The sequence below is a fragment of the Bombina bombina genome, chromosome 1 (genome assembly GCF_027579735.1).
Source record: "Bombina bombina isolate aBomBom1 chromosome 1, aBomBom1.pri, whole genome shotgun sequence".
Lineage (NCBI taxonomy): Eukaryota > Metazoa > Chordata > Amphibia > Anura > Bombinatoridae > Bombina > Bombina bombina.
Window position 1 is genome coordinate 59,744,114 of NC_069499.1, and position 26,595 is coordinate 59,770,708.

The window sequence follows — 26,595 nt, forward strand, 5'->3', positions numbered from 1 at the left end:
GTCTCCCAGGGTTATCTTCTGGAATTCAAGGGACTTCCCCCAAGGGGGAGGTTCCACAGGTCGCAGTTGTCTTCAGACCACATAAAAAGACAGGCGTTCTTACATTGTGTAGAAGACCTGTTAAAAATGGGAGTGATTCATCCTGTTCCATTAAGAGAACAAGGGATGGGGTTCTACTCCAATCTGTTCATAGTTCCCAAAAAAGAGGGAACGTTCAGACCAATCCTAGATCTCAAGATCTTAAACAAATTTCTCAAGGTCCCATCGTTCAAGATGGAAACCATTCGAACTATCCTTCCTTCCATCCAGGAAGGTCAATTCATGACCACGGTGGATTTAAAGGATGCGTATCTACATATTCCTATCCACAAGGAACATCATCGGTTCCTAAGGTTTGCATTCCTGGACAAACATTACCAGTTCGTGGCGCTTCCTTTCGGATTAGCCACTGCTCCAAGGATTTTCACAAAGGTACTAGGGTCCCTTCTAGCGGTGCTAAGACCAAGGGGCATTGCAGTAGTACCTTACCTGGACGACATTCTGATTCAAGCGTCGTCCCTTCCTCAAGCAAAGGCTCACACGGACATTGTCCTGGCCTTTCTCAGATCTCACGGCTGGAAAGTGAACGTGGAAAAGAGTTCTCTATCCCCGTCAACAAGGGTTCCCTTCTTGGGAACAATTATAGACTCCTTAGAAATGAGGATCTTTCTAACAGAGGCCAGAAAAACAAAGCTTCTGGACTCTTGTCGGATACTTCATTCCGTTCCTCTTCCTTCCATAGCTCAGTGCATGGAAGTGATCGGGTTGATGGTGGCGGCGATGGACATAGTTCCTTTTGCACGCATTCATCTAAGACCATTACAACTGTGCATGCTCAGTCAGTGGAATGGGGACTATACAGACTTGTCTCCGAAGATACAAGTAAATCAGAGGACCAGAGACTCACTCCGTTGGTGGCTGTCCCTGGACAATCTGTCTCAAGGGATGATGTTCCACAGACCAGAGTGGGTCATTGTCACGACCGACGCCAGTCTGATAGGCTGGGGCGCGGTCTGGGGATCCCTGAAAGCTCAGGGTCTTTGGTCTCGGGAAGAATCTCTTCTACCGATAAATATTCTGGAACTGAGAGCGATATTCAATGCTCTCCAGGCCTGGCCCCAACTTGCGAGGACCAGGTTCATACGGTTTCAATCAGACAACATGACGACTGTTGCGTACATCAACCATCAGGGGGGAACAAGGAGTTCCCTAGCGATGGAAGAAGTAACCAAAATTATTCTTTGGGCGGAGTCTCACTCCTGCCACCTGTCTGCTATCCACATCCCAGGAGTGGAAAATTGGGAAGCGGATTTTCTGAGTCGTCAGACATTGCATCCGGGGGAGTGGGAACTCCATCCGGAAATCTTTGCCCAAGTCACTCACCTGTGGGGCATTCCAGACATGGATCTGATGGCCTCTCGTCAGAACTTCAAAGTTCCTTGCTACGGGGCCAGATCCAGGGACCCCAAGGCGGCTCTAGTGGATGCACTAGTAGCACCTTGGACCTTCAAACTAGCTTATGTGTTTCCGCCATTTCCTCTCATCCCCAGGCTGATAGCCAGGATCAAGCAGGAGAGGGCGTCGGTGATCTTGATAGTTCCTGCGTGGCCACGCAGGACTTGGTATGCAGATCTGGTGAATATGTCATCGGCTCAAAAATGGAAGCTACCTTTGAGACGAGACCTTCTTGTTCAGGGTCCGTTCGCACATCCGAATCTGGTTTCACTCCAGCTGACTGCTTGGAGATTGAACGCTTGATTTTATCGAAGCGAGGATTCTCAGATTCTGTGATCGATACTCTTGTTCAGGCCAGAAAGCCTGTGACTAGAAAGATTTACCACAAGATTTGGAAAAAATATATCTGTTGGTGTGAATCTAAAGGATTCCCTTGGGACAAGGTTAAGATTCCTAGGATTCTATCCTTCCTTCAAGAAGGATTGGAAAAAGGATTATCTGCAAGTTCCCTGAAGGGACAGATTTCTGCCTTGTCGGTATTACTTCACAAAAAGCTGGCAGCTGTGCCAGATGTTCAAGCCTTTGTTCAGGCTCTGGTTAGAATCAAGCCTGTTTACAAACCTTTGACTCCTCCTTGGAGTCTCAATTTAGTTCTTTCAGTTCTTCAGGGGGTTCCGTTTGAACCCTTACATTCCGTTGATATTAAGTTATTATCTTGGAAAGTTTTGTTTTTAGTTGCGATTTCTTCTGCTAGAAGAGTCTCAGAATTATCTGCTCTGCAGTGTTCTCCTCCTTATCTGGTGTTCCATGCAGATAAGGTGGTTTTACGTACTAAACCTGGTTTTCTTCCAAAAGTTGTTTCTAACAAAAACATTAACCAGGAGATTATCGTACCTTCTCTGTGTCCAAAACCAGTTTCAAAGAAGGAACGTTTGTTGCACAATTTGGATGTTGTTCGCGCTCTAAAATTCTATTTAGATGCTACAAAGGATTTTAGACAAACATCTTCCTTGTTTGTTGTTTATTCAGGTAAAAGGAGAGGTCAAAAAGCAACTTCTACCTCTCTCTCTTTTTGGATTAAAAGCATCATCAGATTGGCTTACGAGACTGCCGGACGGCAGCCTCCCGAAAGAATCACAGCTCATTCCACTAGGGCTGTGGCTTCCACATGGGCCTTCAAGAACGAGGCTTCTGTTGATCAGATATGTAGGGCAGCGACTTGGTCTTCACTGCACACTTTTACCAAATTTTACAAGTTTGATACTTTTGCTTCTTCTGAGGCTATTTTTGGGAGAAAGGTTTTGCAAGCCGTGGTGCCTTCCATTTAGGTGACCTGATTTGCTCCCTCCCTTCATCCGTGTCCTAAAGCTTTGGTATTGGTTCCCACAAGTAAGGATGACGCCGTGGACCGGACACACCTATGTTGGAGAAAACAGAATTTATGTTTACCTGATAAATTTCTTTCTCCAACGGTGTGTCCGGGCCACGGCCCGCCCTGGTTTTTTTAATCAGGTCTGATATTTTATTTTCTTTAACTACAGTCACCACGGTACCATATGGTTTCTCCTATGCAAATATTCCTCCTTAACGTCGGTCGAATGACTGGGGTAGGCGGAGCCTAGGAGGGATCATGTGACCAGCTTTGCTGGGCTCTTTGCCATTTCCTGTTGGGGAAGAGAATATCCCACAAGTAAGGATGACGCCGTGGACCGGACACACCGTTGGAGAAAGAAATTTATCAGGTAAACATAAATTCTGTTTTCCACCCGTAATATCAGAAATGTATTTTTGCCAGACCAGGTCCGAATAAGGTCTTACCCTTGTAAGGATGCACCAGAAAATTGGACTTAGAGGTAACATCAGCTGACCAAGATTTTAGCCACAATGCCCTGCGGGCTAGGACAGTGAAGCCAGACATCTTGGCTCCCAGTCTAATAACTTGCATGTTAGCGTCAGAAATAAAGGAATTGGCTAGTTTGAGAGCCTTAAATCCTATCTTGTATCTCCTCTAACGGAGTGTCTACTAAAATTGATTCAGAAAAGGTGTCGCACCAATAAAATGCCACACTTGCTACTGTGGCAATACAAACTGCAGGTTGCCATTGAAGACCTTGATGAACATACATCTTCTTCAAATAAGCTTCCAGTTTTTGTCCATGGGATCCTTAAAGAAGCAGCTATCCTCTATAGGGATCGTAGTTCTCTTAGCCAGAGTAGAAATAGCCCCTTCTACTTTAGGCACCATGCGCCAAGAATCTTTAATGGAGTCAGCAACAGGAAACCTCTTTAAATACGGGAGACGGGGGGAAAGAAATCCCTGGCTTCTCCCATTCCTGTGAAATAATCTCCATCACACGGTCTAGGACAGGAAAAACTTCCACAGAGGAAGGAACATCATAGTTTTTTTTGTTTACTAGACTTCTTAGGGTTGACAACGACAAAAGTATTGGAGTCCTCCAAAGTAGCCAATGCTTCCTTTAACAGTACACAAAGGTGTTCAAGCTTAAATCTGAAGTTTACTTCTTCAGTATCAGATGAAGGAATAATACTGTCCAAATCTGAAATTTCACCCTCAGAGGCTACTGACGTATCCTCCTCCTCCTCATACTTATGAGGGAGTGCAACCTGCGTAGCAGTAGGTGGAACAAAAACTTTACTATCTGAATGTCTAATTTTCCTCTTGCGTTTTCCCAGCATAGGAAAAGCAGATAATGTTGCAGATACTGCAGAAGATACCTGTGCAAAAAAATCTGCAGGCAAATAAACTCCTCCAGGAGGCTGAGAGGAACTGCAGGGCACTGTATGTGACGCCATAGAGGCTTGGGAGGTTTGAAGGGAAAGCTGTGGCGTTGCCTGAACAGCATCATCCTGAGACATTGGGCTCAGAGGGGAACTATTTATCTTTAAATTGAAGTGTTCTAGCTAAGCATGCAGCACAGAATTGCATAGGCAAAACAATTTGTGCCTCTAGGCATAACAAGCATTTGTCAAAAGACAGTGTCTTCCATGTCCATAATACTAAATAAAAAATCCCTAAATAGTATAATTTTTTTAAATACACTGTCATTGTAAGAATTTTGAATACGACAGCCGCTTAACGTTATGCAAAAATTCTTTAAAATAGTAAACTAATCAGGCCCCCTACACATCAGACAGGCTGAGGTGCCTTACAGTAACACTTATACACAATTTGGCAGCCAGAAGTCTCTAAAACGATCGTATAGTAGATTGACACTGAAGAGAATAAAATTAAATAACTCTGCTCCGTGAATATCCGACAGCAGAGAGAAGTCACATGACCGGCAGAGAGAGGAAACTACGCAGCAAGTAAAAAGACGCACGTTTCCCTCTGCCTACAACACCGGAGCTAAACTTACACAAATACTCAAGCAGTCTGTCAGTTAGCCTGTTCTATCTACGCAAGCAAAGAAAATCAACTGCCAAATTTTAAGTTTATACATAAATCCCTGTATAAAACATAAGCTCCACACACATACTAATAAAGTATTTCAACAAAATTAGCCCAAAGAGGAAAAACGTCCCAATAAAGGGAAGATTAACCCCTAGTCTCAACATACATAATGTGCCTGCCCACTGCCAAAGAGAATCCTCTATATGTCCGGCATGAAGACAGCTCACAAGGTGTGAAAGGACACATACTCCTTACAGAGACTTGTAGATAAAGAAAGAACAGAGTAACCAACTCTGGCTTTCTGTACCATTTGCAGCAATGTGTTAGGAAGTTGTGAGGTAGTCCTTGCTTTGTTTCCTAACTGCCTAAAAACCACCACTACTCTACTAAAGAGATTGACGTGGACTCAGCTAAACCCAAATCCTTGCTTGCAGGGAAAAGTACCTGAAAAAAGGAATTCATTTCTTCAGACACCAAACTTCACCTCCTCCATTGACAGAAGCAAAGAGAATGACTGGGGATTATGGGTAGGGTAGTGACACTTAACAGCTTTGCTGTGGTGCTCTTTGCCTCCTCCTGCTGGCCTCAAGTGATATTCCCACTAGTAATTGAATGATGTTGTGGACTCCATACCTTAGGAAAGAAAGATAATTTAGGATGGAAATTATGTGCTCCATATTGCCGCTCTCTTGATAATGCACTTACAGATACCCAATTCCCTTAATAAAACAAAGAAAGCTTTTATAATAATGTGAAATGTTGATTGCTACAGGCGGATTCTGAATCTCAAAAAAAATAATTATCTCACGTTGCCAGGAAACCTTCCGATGATCAATAGTCATCAGCTGAAAATGTCTCTATTACAAAAGGGTCTTAAAGCAGTAACGAGAAAATGCTCAAATGTATTAGTTTATCCTTCTTGTGCTGCTGTTTGTATGTATCTATGTGTTTAACCTCTACAGGGATGTGTGGAAAGTGTAGCTCTATTGATGTTTTTAATATTGTAATTTTAAGCCCCTTTTTAAATACATACTGTATAAGGCAGTATGAAATAACTTAGTTGTATAAAGATTGCAGATATTAACCCCTTAATGACCAGCGGCGTGCCCTGTATGTTGCTGGTCTTGTAATGGGGATTGTGTTTGTTTGGGAGGCAATACCGGGCTATAATAGAAGGTCTGCAGGAGGAAGGGAGGCTGCAATAGTGCTGCCATGCTGTTGGCGGCGAGACCAGCATTATTACAGGCCAAAAAAATCTTAAAGACCTGCGACGTAAGGGTACATTGTGGTCGTTGAAGGGACAGTAGAGTCAGAATTAAACTTTCATGGTTCAGACAGATTATGCAATTTTTAAACAAGTTTCCAATTTGCTTCTTTCTAATTAGCATAGTTAAGTTGGTATATTTTGTTGAACAACATACCTAGGTAGGCTTAGGAGCAGCAATGCACTGAAGGGAGCTAATTGGTGATTACACATATATGCCTCTTGTCATTGGCTTACCCAGTGTGCTCAGCTAGCCCCCAGTAGCGCATTGCTGCTTCTTCAGCAAAGGATATCAAGAGAATGAAGCAAATTTAATAATAGGGTAAATTGGAAAGTTGCTTAAAATTTCCTGCTCTATCTGAATCATGAAAGAAAACATTTGGCTTTCATGTCCCTTTATTGCTTCAGATCCTGACACTGTGTTGTACGTTCTTTGGCTATGGCCATTTATAAAGTATCAGGAAGTTGACTGAGATGTCTGTGACCCTTTAACCAATAGAATGAAGTGCTCATTTCTTTCATGTAATTAGCAAGAGTCCATGAGCTAGTGACGTATGGGATATACATTCCTACCAGGAGGGGCAAAGTTTCCCAAACCTCAAAATGCCTATAAATACACCCCTCACCACACCCACAAATCAGTTTTACAAACTTTGCCTCCTATGGAGGTGGTGAAGTAAGTTTGTGCTAGATTCTACGTTGATATGCGCTCCGCAGCAGGTTGGAGCCCGGTTTTCCTCTCAGCGTGCAGTGAATGTCAGAGGGATGTGAGGAGAGTATTGCCTGTTTGAATTCAATGATCTCCTTCTACGGGGTCTATTTCATAGGTTCTCTGTTATCGGTCGTAGAGATTCATCTCTTACCTCCCTTTTCAGATCGACGATATACTCTTATATATATCATTACCTCTGCTGATTTTCGTTTCAGTACTGGTTTGGCTTTCTACAAACATGTAGATGAGTGTCCTGGGGTAAGTAAATCTTATTTTCTGTGACACTCTAAGCTATGGTTGGGCACTTTTTTAATAAAGTTCTAAATATATGTATTCAAACATTTATTTGCCTTGGCTCAGGATGTTCAACATTCCTTATTTTCAGACAGTCAGTTTCATATTTGGGATAATGCATTTGAATCAATCATTTTTCTTACCTTAAAAAATTTGACTCTTTTTCCCTGTGGGCTGTTAGGCTCGCGGGGGCTGAAAATGCTTCATTTTATTGCGTCATTCTTGGCGCGGACTTTTTTCGCGCAAAAAATCTTTTCGGTTTCCGGCGTCATACGTGTCGCCGGAAGTTGCGTCATTTTTTGACGTTCTTTTGCTCCAAAAATGTCGGCGTTCCGGATGTGGCGTCATTTTTGGCGCCAAAAGCATTTAGGCGCCAAATAATGTGGGCGTCTTATTTGGCGCTAAAAAAATATGGGCGTCGCTTTTGTCTCCACATTATTTAAGTCTCATTTTTCATTGCTTCTGGTTGCTAGAAGCTTGTTCCTTGGCATTTTTTCCCATTCCTGAAACTGTCATTTAAGGAATTTGATCAATTTTGCTTTATATGTTGTTTTTTCTCTTACATATTGCAAGATGTCTCACGTTGCATCTGAGTCAGAAGATACTTCAGGAAAATCGCTGTCTGGTGCTGGAACTACCAAAGCTAAGTGTATCTGCTGTAAACTTTTGGTAGCTGTTCCTCCAGCTGTTGTTTGTATTAATTGTCATGACAAACTTGTTAATGCAGATAATATTTCCTTTAGTAAAGTACCATTACCTGTTGCAGTTCCATCAACATCTAATGTTCAGAGTGTTCCTGATAACATAAGAGATTTTGTTTCTGAATCCATCAAGAAGGCTATGTCCGTTATTCCTCCTTCTAGTAAACATAAAAAATCTTTTAAAACTTCTCTTTATACAGATGAATTTTTAAATGAACATCATCATTCTGATTCTAATGACTCCTCTGGTTCAGAGGATTCTGTCTCAGAGGTTGATGCTGATAAATCTTCATATTTATTTAAAATGGAATTTATTCGTTCTTTACTTAAAGAAGTACTAATTGCTTTAGAAATAGAGGATTCTGGTCCTCTTGATACTAAATCTAAACGTTTAGATAAGGTCTTTAAATCTCCTGTGGTTATTCCAGACGTTTTTCCTGTTCCTGGTGCTATTTCTGAAGTAATTTCCAGAGAGTGGAATAATTTGGGTAATTCATTTACTCCTTCTAAACGTTTTAAGCAATTATATCCTGTGCCATCTGACAGATTAGAATTTTGGGACAAAATCCCTAAAGTTGATGGGGCTATTTCTACCCTTGCTAAACGTACTACTATTCCTACGGCAGATGGTACTTCGTTTAAGGATCCTTTAGATAGGAAAATTGAATCCTTTCTAAGAAAAGCTTATCTGTGTTCAGGTAATCTTCTTAGACCTGCTATATCATTGGCTGATGTTGCTGCAGCTTCAACTTTTTGGTTGGAAACTTTAGCGCAACAAGTAACAGATCATGATTCTCATAATATTATTATTCTTCAACATGCTAATAATTTTATCTGTGATGCCATTTTTGATATTATCAGAGTTGATGTCAGGTTTATGTCTCTAGCTATTTTAGCTAGAAGAGCTTTATGGCTTAAAACTTGGAATGCTGATATGTCTTCTAAATCAACTCTACTTTCCCTTTCTTTCCAGGGTAACAAATTATTTGGTTCTCAGTTGGATTCTATTATCTCAACTGTTACTGGTGGGAAAGGAACTTTTTTACCACAGGATAAAAAATCTAAGGGTAAAAACAGGGCTAATAATTGTTTTCGTTCCTTTCGTTTCAACAAAGAACAAAAGCCTGATCCTTCTTCCTCAGGAGCAGTTTCAGTTTGGAAACCATCTCCAGTCTGGAATAAATCCAAGCCTTCTAGAAAAGCAAAACCAGCTTCTAAGTCCACATGAAGGTGCGGCCCTCATTCCAGCTCAGCTGGTAGGGGGCAGGTTACGTTTTTTCAAAGAAATTTGGATCAATTCTGTTCACAATCTTTGGATTCAGAACATCGTTTCAGAAGGGTACAGAATTGGTTTCAAGATAAGACCTCCTGCAAAGAGATTTTTTCTTTCCCGTGTCCCAGTAAATCCAGTGAAAGCTCAAGCATTTCTGAAATGTGTTTCAGATCTAGAGTTTGCTGGAGTAATTATGCCAGTTCCAGTTCTGGAACAGGGGCTGGGGTTTTATTCGAATCTCTTCATTGTACCAAAGAAGGAGAATTCCTTCAGACCAGTTCTGGATCTAAAAATATTGAATCGTTATGTAAGGATACCAACATTCAAAATGGTAACTGTAAGGACTATCTTGCCTTTTGTTCAGCAAGGGCATTATATGTCCACAATAGATTTACAGGATGCATATCTGCATATTCCGATTCATCCAGATCACTATCAGTTCCTGAGATTCTCTTTCCTGGACAAGCATTACCAGTTTGTGGCTCTGCCGTTTGGCCTAGCTACAGCTCCAAGAATTTTTACAAAGGTTCTCGGTGCCCTTCTATCTGTAATCAGAGAACAGGGTATTGTGGTATTTCCTTATTTGGACGATATCTTGGTACTTGCTCAGTCTTTACATTTAGCAGAATCTCATACGAATCGACTTGTGTTGTTTCTTCAAGATCATGGTTGGAGGATCAATTCACTAAAAAGTTCATTGATTCCTCAGACAAGGGTAACCTTTCTGGGTTTCCAGATAGATTCAGTGTCCATGACTCTGTCTTTGACAGACAAGAGACATCTAAAATTGATTTCAGCTTGTCGAAACCTTCAGTCACAATCATTCCCTTCGGTAGCCTTATGCATGGAAATTCTAGGTCTTATGACTGCTGCATCGGACGCGATCCCCTTTGCTCGTTTTCACATGCGACCTCTTCAGCTCTGTATGCTGAATCAATGGTGCAGGGATTACACAAAGATATCTCAATTAATATCTTTAAAACCGATTGTACAACACTCTCTGACGTGGTGGACAGATCACCATTGTTTAATTCAGGGGGCTTCTTTTGTTCTTCCGACCTGGACTGTAATTTCAACAGATGCAAGTCTTACAGGTTGGGGAGCTGTGTGGGGATCTCTGACGGCACAAGGAGTTTGGGAATCTCAGGAGGTGAGATTACCGATCAATATTTTGGAACTCCGTGCAATTTTCAGAGCTCTTCAGTCTTGGCCTCTTCTGAAGAGAGAATCGTTCATTTGTTTTCGGACAGACAATGTCACAACTGTGGCATACATCAATCATCAAGGAGGGACTCACAGTCCTCTGGCTATGAAAGAAGTATCTCGAATTCTGGTTTGGGCGGAATCTAGCTCCTGTCTAATCTCTGCGGTTCATATCCCAGGTATAGACAATTGGGAAGCGGATTATCTCAGTCGCCAAACGTTGCATCCGGGCGAATGGTCTCTTCACCCAGAGGTATTTCTTCGGATTGTTCAAATGTGTGAACTTCCAGAAATAGATCTGATGGCGTCTCATCTAAACAAGAAACTTCCCAGGTATCTGTCCAGATCCCGGGATCCTCAGGCGGAGGCAGTGGATGCATTATCACTTCCTTGGAAGTATCATCCTGCCTATATCATATCTTTCCGCCTCTAGTTCTTCTTCCAAGAGTAATCTCCAAGATTCTGAAGGAATGCTCGTTTGTTCTGCTGGTAGCTCCGGCATGGCCTCACAGGTTTTGGTATGCGGATCTTGTCCGGATGGCCTCTTGCCAACCGTGGACTCTTCCGTTAAGACCAGACCTTCTGTCGCAAGGTCCTTTTTTCCATCAGGATCTCAAATCCTTAAATTTAAAGGTATGGAGATTGAACGCTTGATTCTTGGTCAAAGAGGTTTCTCTGACTCTGTGATTAATACTATGTTACAGGCTTGTAAATCTGTATCTAGAGAGATATATTATAGAGTCTGGAAGACTTATATTTCTTGGTGTCTTTCTCATCATTTTTCTTGGCATTCTTTTAGAATACCGAGAATTTTACAGTTTCTTCAGGATGGTTTAGATAAAGGTTTGTCCGCAAGTTCCTTGAAAGGACAAATCTCTGCTCTTTCTGTTCTTTTTCGCAGAAAGATTGCTAATCTTCCTGATATTCATTGTTTTGTACAAGCTTTGGTTCGTATAAAACCTGTCATTAAGTCAATTTCTCCTCCTTGGAGTTTGAATTTGGTTCTGGGGGCTCTTCAAGCTCCTCCTTTTGAACCCATGCATTCATTGGACATTAAATTACTTTCTTGGAAAGTTTTGTTCCTTTTGGCGATCTCTTCTGCCAGAAGAGTCTCTGAATTATCTGCTCTTTCTTGTGAGTCTCCTTTTCTGATTTTTCACCAGGATAAGGCGGTGTTGCAAACTTCTTTTCAATTTTTACCTAAGGTTGTGAATTCCAACAACATTAGTAGAGAAATTGTGGTTCCTTCATTATGTCCTAATCCTAAGAATTCTAAGGAGAAATCGTTGCATTCTTTGGCTGTTGTTAGAGCTTTGAAATATTATGTTGAAGCTACTAAATCTTTCCGAAAGACTTCTAGTCTATTTGTTATCTTTTCCGGTTCTAGAAAAGGCCAGAAAGCTTCTGCCATTTCTTTGGCATCTTGGTTGAAATCTTTAATTCATCATGCCTATGTCGAGTCGGGTAAAACTCCGCCTCAAAGGATTACAGCTCATTCTACTAGGTCAGTTTCTACTTCCTGGGCGTTTAGGAATGAAGCTTCGGTTGATCAGATTTGCAAAGCAGCAACTTGGTCCTCTTTGCATACTTTTACTAAATTCTACCATTTTGATGTGTTTTCTTCTTCTGAAGCAGTTTTTGGTAGAAAAGTACTTCAGGCAGCGGTTTCAGTTTGAATCTTCTGCTTATGTTTTCATTAAACTTTATTTTGGGTGTGGATTATTTTCAGCAGGAATTGGCTGTCTTTATTTTATCCCTCCCTCTCTAGTGACTCTTGCGTGGAAAGATCCACATCTTGGGTAGTCATTATCCCATACGTCACTAGCTCATGGACTCTTGCTAATTACATGAAAGAAAACATAATTTATGTAAGAACTTACCTGATAAATTCATTTCTTTCATATTAGCAAGAGTCCATGAGGCCCGCCCTTTTTTTGTGGTGGTTATGATTTTTGTATAAAGCACAATTATTCCAATTCCTTATTTTATATGCTTTCGCACTTTTTTCTTATCACCCCACTTCTTGGCTATTCGTTAAACTGATTTGTGGGTGTGGTGAGGGGTGTATTTATAGGCATTTTGAGGTTTGGGAAACTTTGCCCCTCCTGGTAGGAATGTATATCCCATACGTCACTAGCTCATGGACTCTTGCTAATATGAAAGAAATGAATTTATCAGGTAAGTTCTTACATAAATTATGTTTTTATGTTTATTCACATTATGGGTGTAACTAGAATACATAAACACATCAAGTAAACACAATTATTTGCTCATTTCTATCCCCCCCCCCCCCCTCACTTAGGACTCCTCTGCACTGCGCAGCTTCGTGCAATAGCGTCCACCTCTGTAAAATGCTGGTTGAATGCGGAGCAGCACTTTTTGCCACCACAATAAGTGACATTGAGACAGCAGCCGATAAGTGTGAAGAGATGGAAGAAGGATACATTCAGTGCTCGCAATTCCTATACGGTAAAATACGAAAAGTATATTGTAATATTGTCAGTTTGTTGTGATTTGCTAGTGAAACCGAGGTGATTTCCGTGACTCATTTTACAAGTAACAAATTCTGACGCATATAATTTTTTGTATTATTCGTAGTATTAACCCATAAAGGAATCGTGAATTGGTAAACATGCTGCTGGCTGCTGTGACAGTGACAATTTGTTTTATAAACAGGTGTTCAGGAGAAGCTCGGCGTCATGAACAAAGGTTTGGTGTACGGATTATGGCATTACGAGGCACAGAACGCAGATGAGTTGTCATTCCATGAAGGAGATGCAATTACAATCCTAAGGCGCAAGGATGATGTGGAAACAGATTGGTGGTGGGCGCGTCTCAACGATAAGGAAGGATATGTGCCTAAGAACCTGCTTGGGGTATGTACTATATTGTAACTGTGAAGTTTATTGCTAGTTATGCAAGTTATTTGTTAAAAAAACAAAAAACTTTATTAATAGTGGATGGCATTTGTTATACAAACTTGACTTGAAACAAAAGGGACAAAGTCAGTTGTGGTCATATTTATCTCTTTGACTTTTATTTTCTAAAATACCAATGAAATGGTTGTCGGTTAATAAAATCTAAGGATTTAATGCTATAGCACTTAAAGGGACAGTCGAGTTCAAAATAAACTTTCATGATTCAGATAGGGCATGTAATTTTAAACAACTTTCCAATTTACTTTTTTCACCAATTTTGCTTTGTTCTCTTGGTATTCTTAGTTGAAAGCTAAACCTAGGTAGGCTCATATGCTAATTTCTTAGACCTCGAAGGCCGTCTGTAATCTGAATAAATTTTGACAGTTTTTCACCACTAAGAGGGCATTAGTTCATGTGTGTCATATAGATAAAATTGAGCTCACGCACGTGATGTTACCTAGGAGTCAGCACTGATTGGCTAAAATGCAAGTCTGTCAAAAGAACTGAAATAAGTAGGCAGTTTGCAGAGGCTTAGATACAAGGTAATTACAGAGGTAAAACGTGTAATATAACTGTTGGATGGGTAATAAAGGGATTATCTATCTTTTAAACAACAAAAATTCTGGTGTTGACTGTCCCTTTAAAAGGATATTGAAAAATAGCATCTATTTCCCCTTAAAGGGACAGTAAACACCAGAATTTTTATTGTTTACAAAGGTAGATAATCCCTTGATTACCCATTCCCCAATTTTGCATAACCAACACAGTTATAAAAATATACTTTTTTACCTCTGTGATTACCTTGAATCTAAGCCTCTGCAAACTGCCCCCTTTTTTCAGTTCTTTTGACAGACTTGCATTTTAGCCACTCAGTGACTCCTAGGAGCTTCACGTGCCTGAGCTCAATGTTCTCTATATGAAACACATGAACTAACGCCCTCTAGTGGTGAAAAACTGTCAAAATGCTTTTTGATTAGACGCAGTCTTCAAGGTCTAAGAAATTAGCACATGAACCTCCTAGATTTAGCTTCCAACTAAGAATACCAAGAGAACAAAGCAAAATTGGTAATAAAAATAAATTGTAAAGTTGTTTAAAATTACATACCCTATTTAAATCATGAAAGATTTTTTTTGAGTTTACTGTCCCTTTAATTTGTTCCAAATTATGTATTAAATGTATGGAGAAATAGTTCCTTCATGTTTGGTTTTATATTTAAAATAGCTATTTTTTTCTCATTAAAACTATCACCTTTTCTTCTCAAGGAAATACTGATACAAATGGGCTGAGCCTGCTAATTGTATCTATTTCTCAATATAGTTAGCTATTTAATTGCTAATTATGCTGGGCACAAGAAGATTCTTCATATTAAAAAGTCTTTGTCTCTGGGCAGAATGTGTCTTGAACAAATCCAATGTCTCCATAAAGGATTAGAACGGTCTGTCTGCTCTTCTAGCACCAATACAGTATGGCATTTTGTGTGCAGAATTAAAATAAACACACATGTACTGCCATTCATGTTTAAACAATAAGAAAGCAATATAACAATTAAGCCACTTATTGGTATAAACTATTTACACCAAACCCTTTTTTTTTTTTTTTAACCTTTAATATTTTTATCTTTCCTTTTCTAGCTTTACCCAAGGATAAAACCAAGACAAAGAACTCTGGCCTAAAGAGTAAGGCACATTGGTAGTACCCTGTACAAGCAATCTACAGAGATCAATCAATAAGAAAACATTTCATCTGGATTTGCAGCTGTATCTTCTGTGCTTCTTCACACAAAAACCTAAATCTATGTACACAACGTATTCTACCCCTTAAATAAACTCATTTCCATTTACTGTGGTATAAACCAAATGTTCTCAGAGCCAAACTAAATATATAACATTTCTTGAGACTGTTCATAAAAAACCATTCACCTAAGGTGTAGATATGCTATGTTATGTTGTATTCTGGTACCACACTAATCGCAGTTCAGTTCCTTCACACGTTGTTTAACAAAGATCTTTCTGCTTCTGCCAGTACAGTTTTAGTGGCAGTGGCAGTGGTTACAGTAGGAGCTGTTTCCTGTAGATACTCCTCTTAGGCACTGAACAGCAGCCTTTTTCTGTTGTATTTTGCTTGCCCTAACATTGTGTTTTGATTAGTGAATTTATAGAAGAGAGGGGTCCCTTTAATTGCCAGTTGAAAGTGTATACAGCTGTGCAGTCGGCACTAAATTATTTTACGAAGACACAGTATATTGAGGACTTTGTATGTCTGCATGAATGAAAGTGTATACAGCTTTGCAGTCGGCACTAAATTATTTTACGAAGACACAGTATATTGAGGACTTTGTATGTCTGCACGAATGAAAGTGGCATATTTAAGAAAGTAGCAAGGATGAAAGCAAAAGAATGTTAGGTAGCATTGTGGGAGCCTTACTTAGCAAGAATTTACATATATTGAAGAGATCTTGAACTGGTGTTGATGGAAAAACTAGCAAGTGTAAAGGCTGTGGCTATCTTAGCCACAATATTTGTACTGGAATATTGATTCAACTTTTTTCAAATTTGGTAAAAACAAAACCTTTAAGGAGCAGCTGATTATTTGGAAACCAAAGATATTCACAGATGTCTGATGTATTCAGTTCAAAATAGCATAAATCAAAAACAAAATGAATTATTTACTATAACAAAGATAATAACCATCTAATAATAGTTTACAGGTAGAGCTTAAGGTGATACTAAACTCATATTTTCTTTAATGATTCAGATAGAGCAGGCAATTTTAAGCAACTTTCTAATTTACTCCTACTATAATTTTTTCTTCGTTCTTTTGCTATCTTTATTTAAAAAGCAAGAATATTAAGCTTAGGAGCCAGCCCATTTTAGGTTCAGCACCCTGGATAGCGCTTGCTTATTGGTGGCTACATTTAGCAAACCAATAAGCAAGCATAACCCAGGTTCTAAACCAAAAATGGGCCGGCTCTAAAGCTTTACATTTCTGCTTTTTAAATAAAGATGGCAAGAGAACAAAGAAAATGAAAGTTGCTTAAAATTGCATGCTCTATCTTAATGAATAAAGAAAAAAAGAGTGTCCCTTTAATCTGTAGTACTATTTCTGCTAAATAAAGCTTGCATAACTTAACTTTTGTCCCAGAGAGGCCCGTTTTGCAGTGCAATGTGGTACTGCCCTCTGGTGTCTAAAGTGTAATATAGCTCATGGGATGTCCCAGTAGATAAAATACTTTTGCACACAGATAATTCACACTTGTAAGTTTGTAAAGAGGGAATGTGTAATCTATATGTGAGATGGTTTAGTAGTATGTTGAGTGTTTGTGTAAATTATGTTGAGTGAGACTTTTCTGTATTAAATGATTTTCTAAAGAGACTGGTTTTGAATGTGTTGACTTGCAATGTAAGTAGTGAAGGGATTTCTGTTAAGTTTTAAGGGACAGTATGCAATAAATCATACACTGTAATTAGTGTGCATAGAGAAGCACTTCACTGGATTTCATTATAAAGGCTTTAATACCGGAAGTATTTTTTGAAGTTGTAGACTGTGTTTTATTCTCCTATAAAGTGTGAGGTATTACCCTTACACAGGGCGTGTTTTATTTATATCATTTTTCACTTATGCCATGCTAAATATGCTCTTATTCTGTTTGCATTAATTGTATATATTGTGGTGAAGGTGGAAAGTAGAAAGATATTTGTTTAAAAATCATTTGCTACTACTGAAATAGAAAAAAATAATGTAAATTAAAAATAAAATACTGCTAAAGCATGTCTAAATATTGCATCAGTTTCTGTGTTAAATTATTGGGAATATTTTCACAAGTAAATATTTTGTATACTCTAATTGCCTGGCACATCTAAAACTAAATGTGGATTTTTGTTCATTCTTTAATTGTATGGACAAAAAAAGTTAATTCCATATCAATTTGTACTACATTTCAAGAGAGAGGCTAAATTGGAATGGATATTTCTTTCATAAAGGAGGGGAGAGTCCACGATCCATTACTCCTGGGAGTTATACTCCTGGCCACTAGGAGGAGGCAAAGATCCCAAAAACCCTCCCACCTAACTGGAAACTAGTCTTGTCTTTGGCTTCACAGGAGGAAGGTGCTCCAGGTGTTTGTGAGAAGGATGCTCAGACCAATGCTAAGATTTTGACGTTTTTGCTTCTTCTAAAGCAGCTTTTGGTAGGAAACTCCTTCGGGTATCTTTTTCCAGACGTTAAATATTTTGTATTTATATTTTTCTGAAATTAAGATTTTTTTTTATTTTTTATAATCCAATGTATTTGGAATAGTATAAATCTGGTCCTGCCCAGATTACGCGTGGACTTTAGAGCTTGGGTATTAGTTCCCAGGAGTAATAGTGGACTCTCACCACCTTTATGAAAGATAATATAAATCATGCTTACCTTATAAATTAATTTCTTTCATGGTGATGAGAGTCCACAAGCCCATGTATTTCTTTTGTGATTTTTTTTTCTGGCTGCAGTTTCAATATGTACCTCCTTTGTTCAATGCTCCTTTTTGTTGCTTTTTTCCCCCCTACCTTCTTCATTTCTGGCTTGGCTATACGTCAGACTAGTTTCCAGTAACAGCCTGCAGCTCATCAGACCGCTGTTTCTTAACCTATTTGCCAAGTATAAAGTGGCGTTTTTTAACACCCCCCCCCAGACTTCTCCGACCTGGCTGAGGATCTGTGGTGGTCATACCCTTTGGTCAGGCAGCTGATATGGACACTGCTTTGGGGGCATATATTTGTAAACCATACATCTTATAGTAGCAGTTTGTAGCACAGTTGATTATTTTCTTTGTGGGAATATTTTTTAATGACAGAGAAAGATGTTGATTTCAATCCCATTTATCATTGTTTTTCTGGCTCCCGATCCATGTTTTTCAAGTTCTGTGTTATCACAATCCAAGCGTTAACATGTCCGTATTGGGATTTTTTTATTTATTTTTTAATAAGCAAATCTTTATTGAAAAACAAGTGAATAGGGGTAACAAACAAGTGCAATCTGTTATCACAATAATAATTTAAACAAGTCAAGACTCGGTAGAATAAAGAATACAAGTGTCTTTCAAATGTTGCAAAGTCTCTCCTCAGATGATGAAGGCTGGTTGCAATCAATCCCCTAATGCTATTGGTCCGTGAGAAGAATTTGCATTTTTTTTTTTTTACATTTTATAAGCTTTAAATCTGGACAATAACAATTGAACATTTTGAGGAAGCACAGTCTGTTTCAGTTAGTAGTTTTATCATTAGTGGGGGAGTTGAGAAGGGGGGAAGTAGAGAGGGGAAAGAGGAAGGAGGGCGAAGGGGGCGATACAAGAACACGAAGAAGAGTGGGGAGGAAGTCTAGGTCAGTCGTTTTGAACAGTTCAGTGTATTGTATTGACTTTTCCATTAAAGGGGGTTTCCCTCCCAGGTCAGAAGCATAAGTTCATGCAGGTCGGGTTTACCTATCTTAAGGTAATGATATCTTTCAAGCTGAAGCTGCGTGGAGACTAGCGATCTCCACTCTGAAAGACTAGGTATTGAATCAGTTTTACATTTTTTGGGAATTAAAGTTTTAGCCCCGTTTAGCATGACAATGAGGAGCACCTTATCATGTGTACTGGTAAGTCTTGGGAGGTCATGGTAAAGAAGAAGTGAGGGGTCTGGGTGGATTGCTGTTGCCAGTTTTTGGTTAATTTCAGAGAAGACCTCCCTCCAGAAACCCTCCAGCCTATGGCAATCTCACCAGACATGTAGCATGGAGCCCACCTGTCCACAGCCCCTCCAGCACCTGCCCAATATGTTAGGGTATATATTTTTCACTCTTTGGGGGTTAAAGGGACATTATACACTCATTTTTTCTTTGCATAAATGTTTTGTAGATGATCTATTTATATAGCCCATAAAGTTTTTTTTTTTTTTTAAATAAATGTATAGTTTTGCTTATTTTTAAATAACATTGCTCTGATTTTCAGACTCCTAACCAAGCCCCAAAGTTTTATGTGAATACTGTCAGCTACCTTCTCCAGCTTGCTCCTGTTTGTGTAAAGGGTCTTTTCATATGCAAAAGAAGGGGGAGGGGGGAGTGTCTTATTTGCCACTTGCAGTGGCCTTTCCAGCTACCTTTTCAACAGAGCCAAACTGACAGCTTCTAAGTAAGTTTTTAAACAGTTTTATACTGGATTTTTATATCAGTATCTGTGCATCTTATTCTTTATAGTAGTGTCTATTACATGCAGTTATATGAAAATTAGTGTATACTGTCCTGCTCAGGAATTTGTATTGAGTTTCCTGAGTTCTGGCGGATATAGAGCATTTTTTGGTGGTCTGAAAGATTTTGATCCACTTTTTAGGCTCTAGTTCAAACCCTAGTTCTTTGTGCCAACTCAGCACATACGGGGGGAGGTTGCTGAGGCCAGCGTGTTGGAGCATATTGTACAAGAGTGAGATGAGGTGTTTAGGTGGGGTTGTTTGTGTGCATAGGGTTTGAATGGTGTCAAAGGTCTGAGGATTGAGGATTTGTGTATGTGTAGCAATGAAGTGGGATAGCTGGGCACAGTGAAACCAAGAGGAGAACAGGTCAGGGTTCCATTCCATGAGGTATTTTTGTGTTTTAAGGTTGCTTTGAGTGAGGGCGTTATAGATGGCTAGCCTCTGTAAAGGGGGAGCATCCCTTGTTGGCAGTGGAGTACGAATACCCAAGAATGGTTTATCGCGTACCGATAATAGGGGGAGATTGGGGTTGACCTATTTGCCAAGTATAAAGTGGCGTTTTTTAACCCCCCCCCCCCCCCCGGACTTCTCCGACCTGGCTGAGGATCTGTGGTGGTCATACCCTTTGGTCAGGCAGCTGATATGGACACTGCTTTGGGGGCATATATTTGTAAACCATACATCTTATACTAGCAGTTTGTAGCACAGTTGATTATTTTCTTTGTGGGAATATTTTTTAATGACAGAGAAAGATGTTGATTTCAATCCCATTTATCATTGTTTTTCTGGCTCCCGATCCATGTTTTTCAAGTTCTGTGTTATCACAATCCAAGTCAAGACTCGGTAGAATAAAGAATACAAGTGTCTTTCAAATGTTGCAAAGTCTCTCCTCAGATGATGAAGGCTGGTTGCAATCAAACCCCTAATGCTATTGGTCCGTGAGAAGAATTTGCTTTTTTTTTTTTTACATTTTATAAGCTTTAAATTTGGACAATAACAATTGAACATCTTGAGGAAGCACAGTCTGTTTCAATTAGTAGTTTTATCATTAGTGGGGGAGTTGAGAAGGGGGGAAGTGGAGAGGGGAAAGAGGAAGGAGCGTGAAGGGGCGATACAAGAACACGAAGAAGAGTGGGGAGGAAGTCTAGGTCAGTCGTTTCGAACAGTTCAGTGTGTTGTATTGACTTTTCCATTAAAGGGCGTTTCCCTCCCAGGTCAGAAGCATAAGTTCGTGTAGGTCGGGTTTACCTATCTTAAGGTAATGAGCAATATTGTTCAAGAGTGAGATGATGTGTTTAGGTGGGGTTGTTTGTGTGCATAGGGTTTGAATGGTGTCAAAGGTCTGAGGATTGAGGATTTGTGTATGTGTAGCAATGAAGTGGGAGAACAGGTCAGGGTTCCATTCCATGAGGTATTTTTGTGTTTTAAGGTTGCTTTGAGTGAGGGCGTTATAGATGGCTAGCCTCTCTAAAGGGGGAGCATCCCTTGTTGGCAGTGGAGTACGAATACCTGTAACGCGTACCGATAATAGGGGGAGATTGGGGTTGAGATACTGCTGAGTGGCTACAATCTTGTCCCAGGTAGCTAGGGCCTCTTTTAGTAATGTGTACGAGGATATTTGGGGAGGGAGGTGTCTATGCGGAATCCACGACAGGGAGCCCACATTGTTGCATTTAAGGATGTCAGTTTCACCCAGGCCTTGTGTGCTACGTTTTGACTCCATTCAATGACCTGTTGTAGTGAGATGGCTTGTCTGTAAGAGTGTAGGTTTGGTACCCCTATTCCTCCTGCTGACCTAGATTTGTATAGTGTGTGTTTATTAATCCTAGGTTTAATACCTTGCCATATATATTTTTCTATTGCATTCTGTATATGTTGAATGTGAGGACTGGTTGGTGGGATTGGGATAGTTTGCAACAGATATAGGACTCTGGGCAAAAATATTCATTTTGACTATGTTGATCTGCCCCAGCCTCCTAATGGTGTCAAATGTCGCATGGGACTCGCTAAAGTTGAGTTCAGATTTTTCAAGATTGAGCTGAAAGTCGGAGACTAAGCCATATTGCTTGAACTTCTTTATTGCCTCTGGTAGTGAGTGAATGGTATTCATTAGAGTGAGCATAACATCGTCTGCATACATAGCCAGTTTGTGTTCTGAATTTTGGATTTGGAGTCCTTTTATTGTAGGGTTGACCCTTATTTTGCTGGCTAAGGGTTCTATTGACATGGCGAACAGGATGGGGCAGAGGGGGCAGCCCTGTCTCCTTCCAATTTGATATTTTAAAGGGTTCAGAAAGCAATCCGTTGACATGAATTTTGGCATTCAGCGAGGAGTATAGTGATGAAATCAGGTTTCTAAGTTTTGGACCTATATTCATTTTGGTTAGGGTAGAAAGCATGAAAGACCAGTTTACTCGGTCGAACGCCTTTTCGGCATTCGTTAATAGGAGGGACAGGGGGGTGGAAGAGTTACGGGCATAGGTGATCAGTTGTACTACTTTAAAAGTGTTGTCTCTTGCCTCTCTATTTGGGATGAAACCAACCTGGTCAGTGGAGATGAGTTGCGGCAGGAATTTGTTAAGCCTATTCGCTAGGAGTTTGGCCAGAATTTTTATGTCCGAGTTGAGTAAGGAAATAGGGTGAAAGTTCTCAGGTTTAGTAGGGGGTTTACCAGCTTTTGGGAGGACAATTATGTGTGCCTCCAGCATAGATTCTAGAAGGGAAGCTGTATCCGACGTGGAGTTGAAGATTGCTAAAAGATGGGTGGCAAGAGTGTGGGCAAATGTTTTATAATATTTAGAACCCAGGCCATCAGGGCCCGGACTTTTTTCCGAGGGCAAATCTTTAATGGTGTCTAGGATTTTGGTGAGAGTGAAGGGCTCTTCTAAGAAGTTTTTTTCCTCCTCGAAGAGGGGCGGCACCTGGACCTTAGATAGGTATTTCTGTACTGAAGGAGTATCAAGTGTATTAAGTGAAGTGTCTGAGGGCTTCAGGAGGTTAGGATGCAAGTTATAAAGTGCCTTGCAATATTCTCTAAAGACCTTAGCTATGCCCTTCGCATCATGTTGTGGGTTGCCATGTGAATCTACTATCCAATGGACATAGGAGTTAATTTTTCGACGTGCAATGGCTTGTGCTAACACTTTCCCTGCTTTGTTATTTTGGTCATAGAATTTTTGCTTCAGGAGGAGTGCCTTTCTTTGGTGTTCCTCCTGCAGGTGGTTTAGAAGGCTAGTTTTAACCTGCTCTAACTCTGTTAATAGAGAAGTGTTCTGAGGGTCCGCTTTGTGTACCGATTCAAGATGCGACAGGTTGGTAAGTAGGTCCTGAAGTCTTTCCTCCTCGATCTGGTTTGCTTGACCTTAATTTTGATGAGCTCGCCCCGGAGAACGCACTTATGTGCTTCCCAAACAGTGGTCCAAGGTAGGTTATCAGATGAGTTAGTTTGGAAATATTCCTGAAGTAGTTTGGTAATTTCAGTTTGGGTGGTGGGATTATTTATCAGGATGTCGTCCAGCTTCCTCACATAGGAGGAAACTGGGATGTCGGACCATTGAATTGTGCAAGAGACCGGTGCGTGGTCTGACCAGGTAATGGGTTTTATGGCGCTATCAGATATGAGCGTCAGACCTCGAGCGTCGGCAAAGATGTAATCAATCCGGGAATACTTGTTATGTGGATAAGAGAAGAAGGTAAAATCTTTTGTGTTGGGATGTGTTATACGCCAGACATCATGAACCGCCATGTCTCTCAAGAGAGAGCTGATTGTTCTTAGAGTCTTTGAGGAGGTGCTGGAGGAGCCGTCGGAAGTATCCAAGAGGGGGTTCAATATAACATTGAAATTGCCTCCGATTAGGAGGATTCCCGTCTGCTCCTCCAGTATCTTTTTCTTCAGTTTCTTTCATGTAATTGGCAAGAGTCCATGAGCTAGTGACATATGGGATATACAATCCTACCAGGAGGGGCAAAGTTTCCCAAACCTCAAAATGCCTATAAATACACCCCTCACCACACCCACAATTCAATTTTACAAACTTTGCCTCTTATGGAGGTGGTGAAGTAAGTTTGTGCTAAGATTTCTACGTTGATATGCGCTTCTCAGCATTGTTGAAGCCCGATTCCTCTCAGAGTACAGCGAATGTCAGAGGGACGTGAAGGGAGTATCACCTATTGAATACGATGATTTCCCTAACGGGGGTCTTTTTTATGGGTTCTCTGTTATCGGTCGTAGAGATTCATCTCCTACCTCCCTTTTCAGATCGACGATATACTCTCATATTTACCATTACCTCTACTAAAGAACTGTTTTAGTACTGGTTTGGCTATCTGCTATATGTGGATGGGTGTCTTTTTGGTAAGTATGTTTTTATTACTTAAGACACTCTCAGCTATGGTTTGGCACTTTATGCAAATTATATAAAGTTCTAAATATATGTATTCTACTTATATTTGCCATGAGTCAGGTTCATGTATTTCCTTCTGCAGACTGTCAGTTTCATATTTGGGAATATAAACACTTTAAGCAATTTGTTTCTTACCTGGGGTTTAGTCTTTTTCAATTTTGACTACTTTTGCTTTTGCAGGTGCAAACTTTTTTGGCGCGGGAAATTACGTTTTTTGACGCAACTTTGTCATTTCCGGCGTCATACGTGACGTCGAGACCTTTCACACGGCGGCATCATTAGTGACGCAAGTTTGTCATTTCCGGTAAATTTTTTTCATTATTTCAATACCCCATTCATGTTTGCCTCCTGCTTTCTTCTCTATCAAGAGGCCTATGCTTCTGCATTTTTTCCCATTCCTGAAGGAAATAGATAATTTTGCTTTATATGTTGTTTTTTCTTTTACATTGAGCAAGATGTCCCAATCCGATCCTGTCTCTGAAGTTTCTGCTGGAACATTGCTGCCTGACATCGGTTCTACCAAAGCTAAGTGCATTTGTTGCAAAATTGTAGAAATTATTCCACCAAATGTCATTTGTAATAGTTGTCATGATAAACTTTTACATGCAGATAGTGTTTCTATCAGTAATAGTACATTGCCAGTTGCAGTTCCTTCAACTTCTAATGTGCATGATATACCTGTAAATTTTAAAGAATTTGTTTCTGAATCTATTATGAAGGCTTTGTCTGCATTTCCACCTTCTAATAAACGTAAAAGGTCTTTTAAAACTTCTCATTTAGCTGATGAAATTTCAAATGACCAACAACAGAATAATTCATCCTCTTCTGCTGAGGATCTATCTGAAACAGAAGATCCTTCCTCAGATATTGACACTGACAAATCTACTTATTTATTTAAAATAGAGTATATGCGTTCTTTATTAAAAGAAGTGTTAATTACTTTGGATATTGAGGTAACCAGTCCTATTGACGTTCAGTCTAATAAACGTTTAAATGCTGTTTTTAAACCTCCTGTGGTTTCCCCAGGTGTTTTTCCCATTCCTGAGGCTATTTCTGATATGATTTCTAGGGAATGGAATAAGCCAGGTACTTCCTTTGTTCCTTCTTTAAGGTTTAAAAGATTGTATCCTTTACCAGCAAAATCTATAGAGTTTTGGGAAAAGATCCCCAAAGTTGATGGGGCTATTTCTGCTCTTGCTAAACGTACCACTATTCCTATGGAAGATAGCACTTCCTTTAAGGATCCTTTAGATAGGAAGCTTGAATCTTATCTAAGGAAGGCCTATTTATATTCAGGTCATCTTCTCAGACCTGCTATTTCTTTGGGTGATGTTGCGGCTGCATCAACTTTCTGGTTGGAAAACTTAGCGCAACATGAATTGGATTCTGACGTATCTAGCATTGTTCGCTTACTGCAACATGCTAATCATTTTATTTGTGATGCCATTTTTTATATTATCAAAATTGATGTTAGATCCATGTCTTTAGCTGTATTAGCTAGAAGAGCTTTGTGGCTTAAATCTTGGAATGCTGATATGACATCTAAATCTAGATTACTATCTCTTTCTTTCCAAGGTAATAATTTATTTGGTTCTCAGTTTGATTCTATTATTTCAACTATTACTGGAGGAAAAGGAGTTTTTTTGCCTCAGGATAAAAAACCTAAGGGTAAATCTAAGGCTTCTAACCGTTTTCGTTCCTTTCGTCAGAATAAGGAACAAAAACTCAATCCTCCTCCCAAGGAATCTGCTTCCAGTTGGAAGCCTTCCTCAAATTGGAATAAATCCAAGCCATTTAGGAAACCAAAGTCTGCCCCTAAGTCCGCATGAAGGTGCGGCCCTCATTCCAGCTCAGCTGGTAGGGGGCAGATTAAGGTTTTTCAAGGATTTTTGGATAAAATCTGTCCAAAATCATTGGATTCAGAGCATTGTCTCTCAAGGGTATTGAATAGGATTCAAAGTAAGACCTCCTGTGAGAAGATTTTTTCTCTCACACATTCCTGTAAATCCAGTAAAAGCTCAGGCTTTCCTGAAGTGTGTTTCAGACCTGGAGTCTTCAGGGGTAATCATGCCAGTTCCTCTTCAGGTACAAGGTTTGGGGTTTTATTCAAACCTATTCATTGTACCAAAGAAAGAAAATTTGTTCAGACCAGTTCTGGATCTGAAAATTTTGAATCGTTATGTAAGAGTACCAACTTTCAAGATGGTGACTATAAGGACTATTCTGCCTTTTATTCAGCAAGGACATTATATGTCCACAATAGACTTGCAGGATGCATACCTTCATATTCCGATTCATCCAGAACACTATCAGTTTCTGAGATTCTCTTTTCTAGACAAGCATTACCAATTTGTTGCTCTTCCATTTGGCCTAGCAACAGCTCCAAGAATCTTTTCAAAGGTTCTGGGTGCCCTACTATCTGTAATCAGAGAACAGGGTATTGTGGCGTTTCCTTATTTGGACGATATCTTGGTACTAGCTCAGTCTTTACATACTGCAGAATCTCACACGAATCAACTAGTGTTGTTTCTTCGGAAACATGGTTGGAGGATCAATTTACCAAAACGTTTCTTGATTCCTCAGACAAGGGTCACCTTTTTAGGTTTCCAGATAGATTCAGTGTCCATGACTCTGTCTCTAACAGACAAGAGACGTTTAAAATTGGTTGCAGCCTGCCGGCGCCTTCAGTCTCAGTCATTCCCTTCAGTGGC

General features: G+C 39.9%; 1 protein-coding gene across 6 annotated transcripts in view; it reads left to right on the top strand.

Moving 5' to 3' along the window:
• PPP1R13B (protein phosphatase 1 regulatory subunit 13B) overlaps positions 1 to 15,686 on the top strand; it is a 271,782-nt gene extending 256,096 nt beyond the window's left edge. For all 6 annotated transcript variants that reach the window (XM_053697391.1, XM_053697394.1, XM_053697390.1 and 3 more), the window contains 3 exons: positions 12,656 to 12,822; positions 13,030 to 13,229; positions 14,904 to 15,686. In XM_053697391.1, coding sequence (XP_053553366.1) covers positions 12,656 to 12,822; positions 13,030 to 13,229; positions 14,904 to 14,945 — 409 coding nt within the window. In that variant the 3' untranslated portion in view covers positions 14,946 to 15,686. The remainder of the gene's footprint in view (positions 1 to 12,655; positions 12,823 to 13,029; positions 13,230 to 14,903) is intronic.
• The last annotated feature ends 10,909 nt before the right edge of the window (positions 15,687 to 26,595 follow it).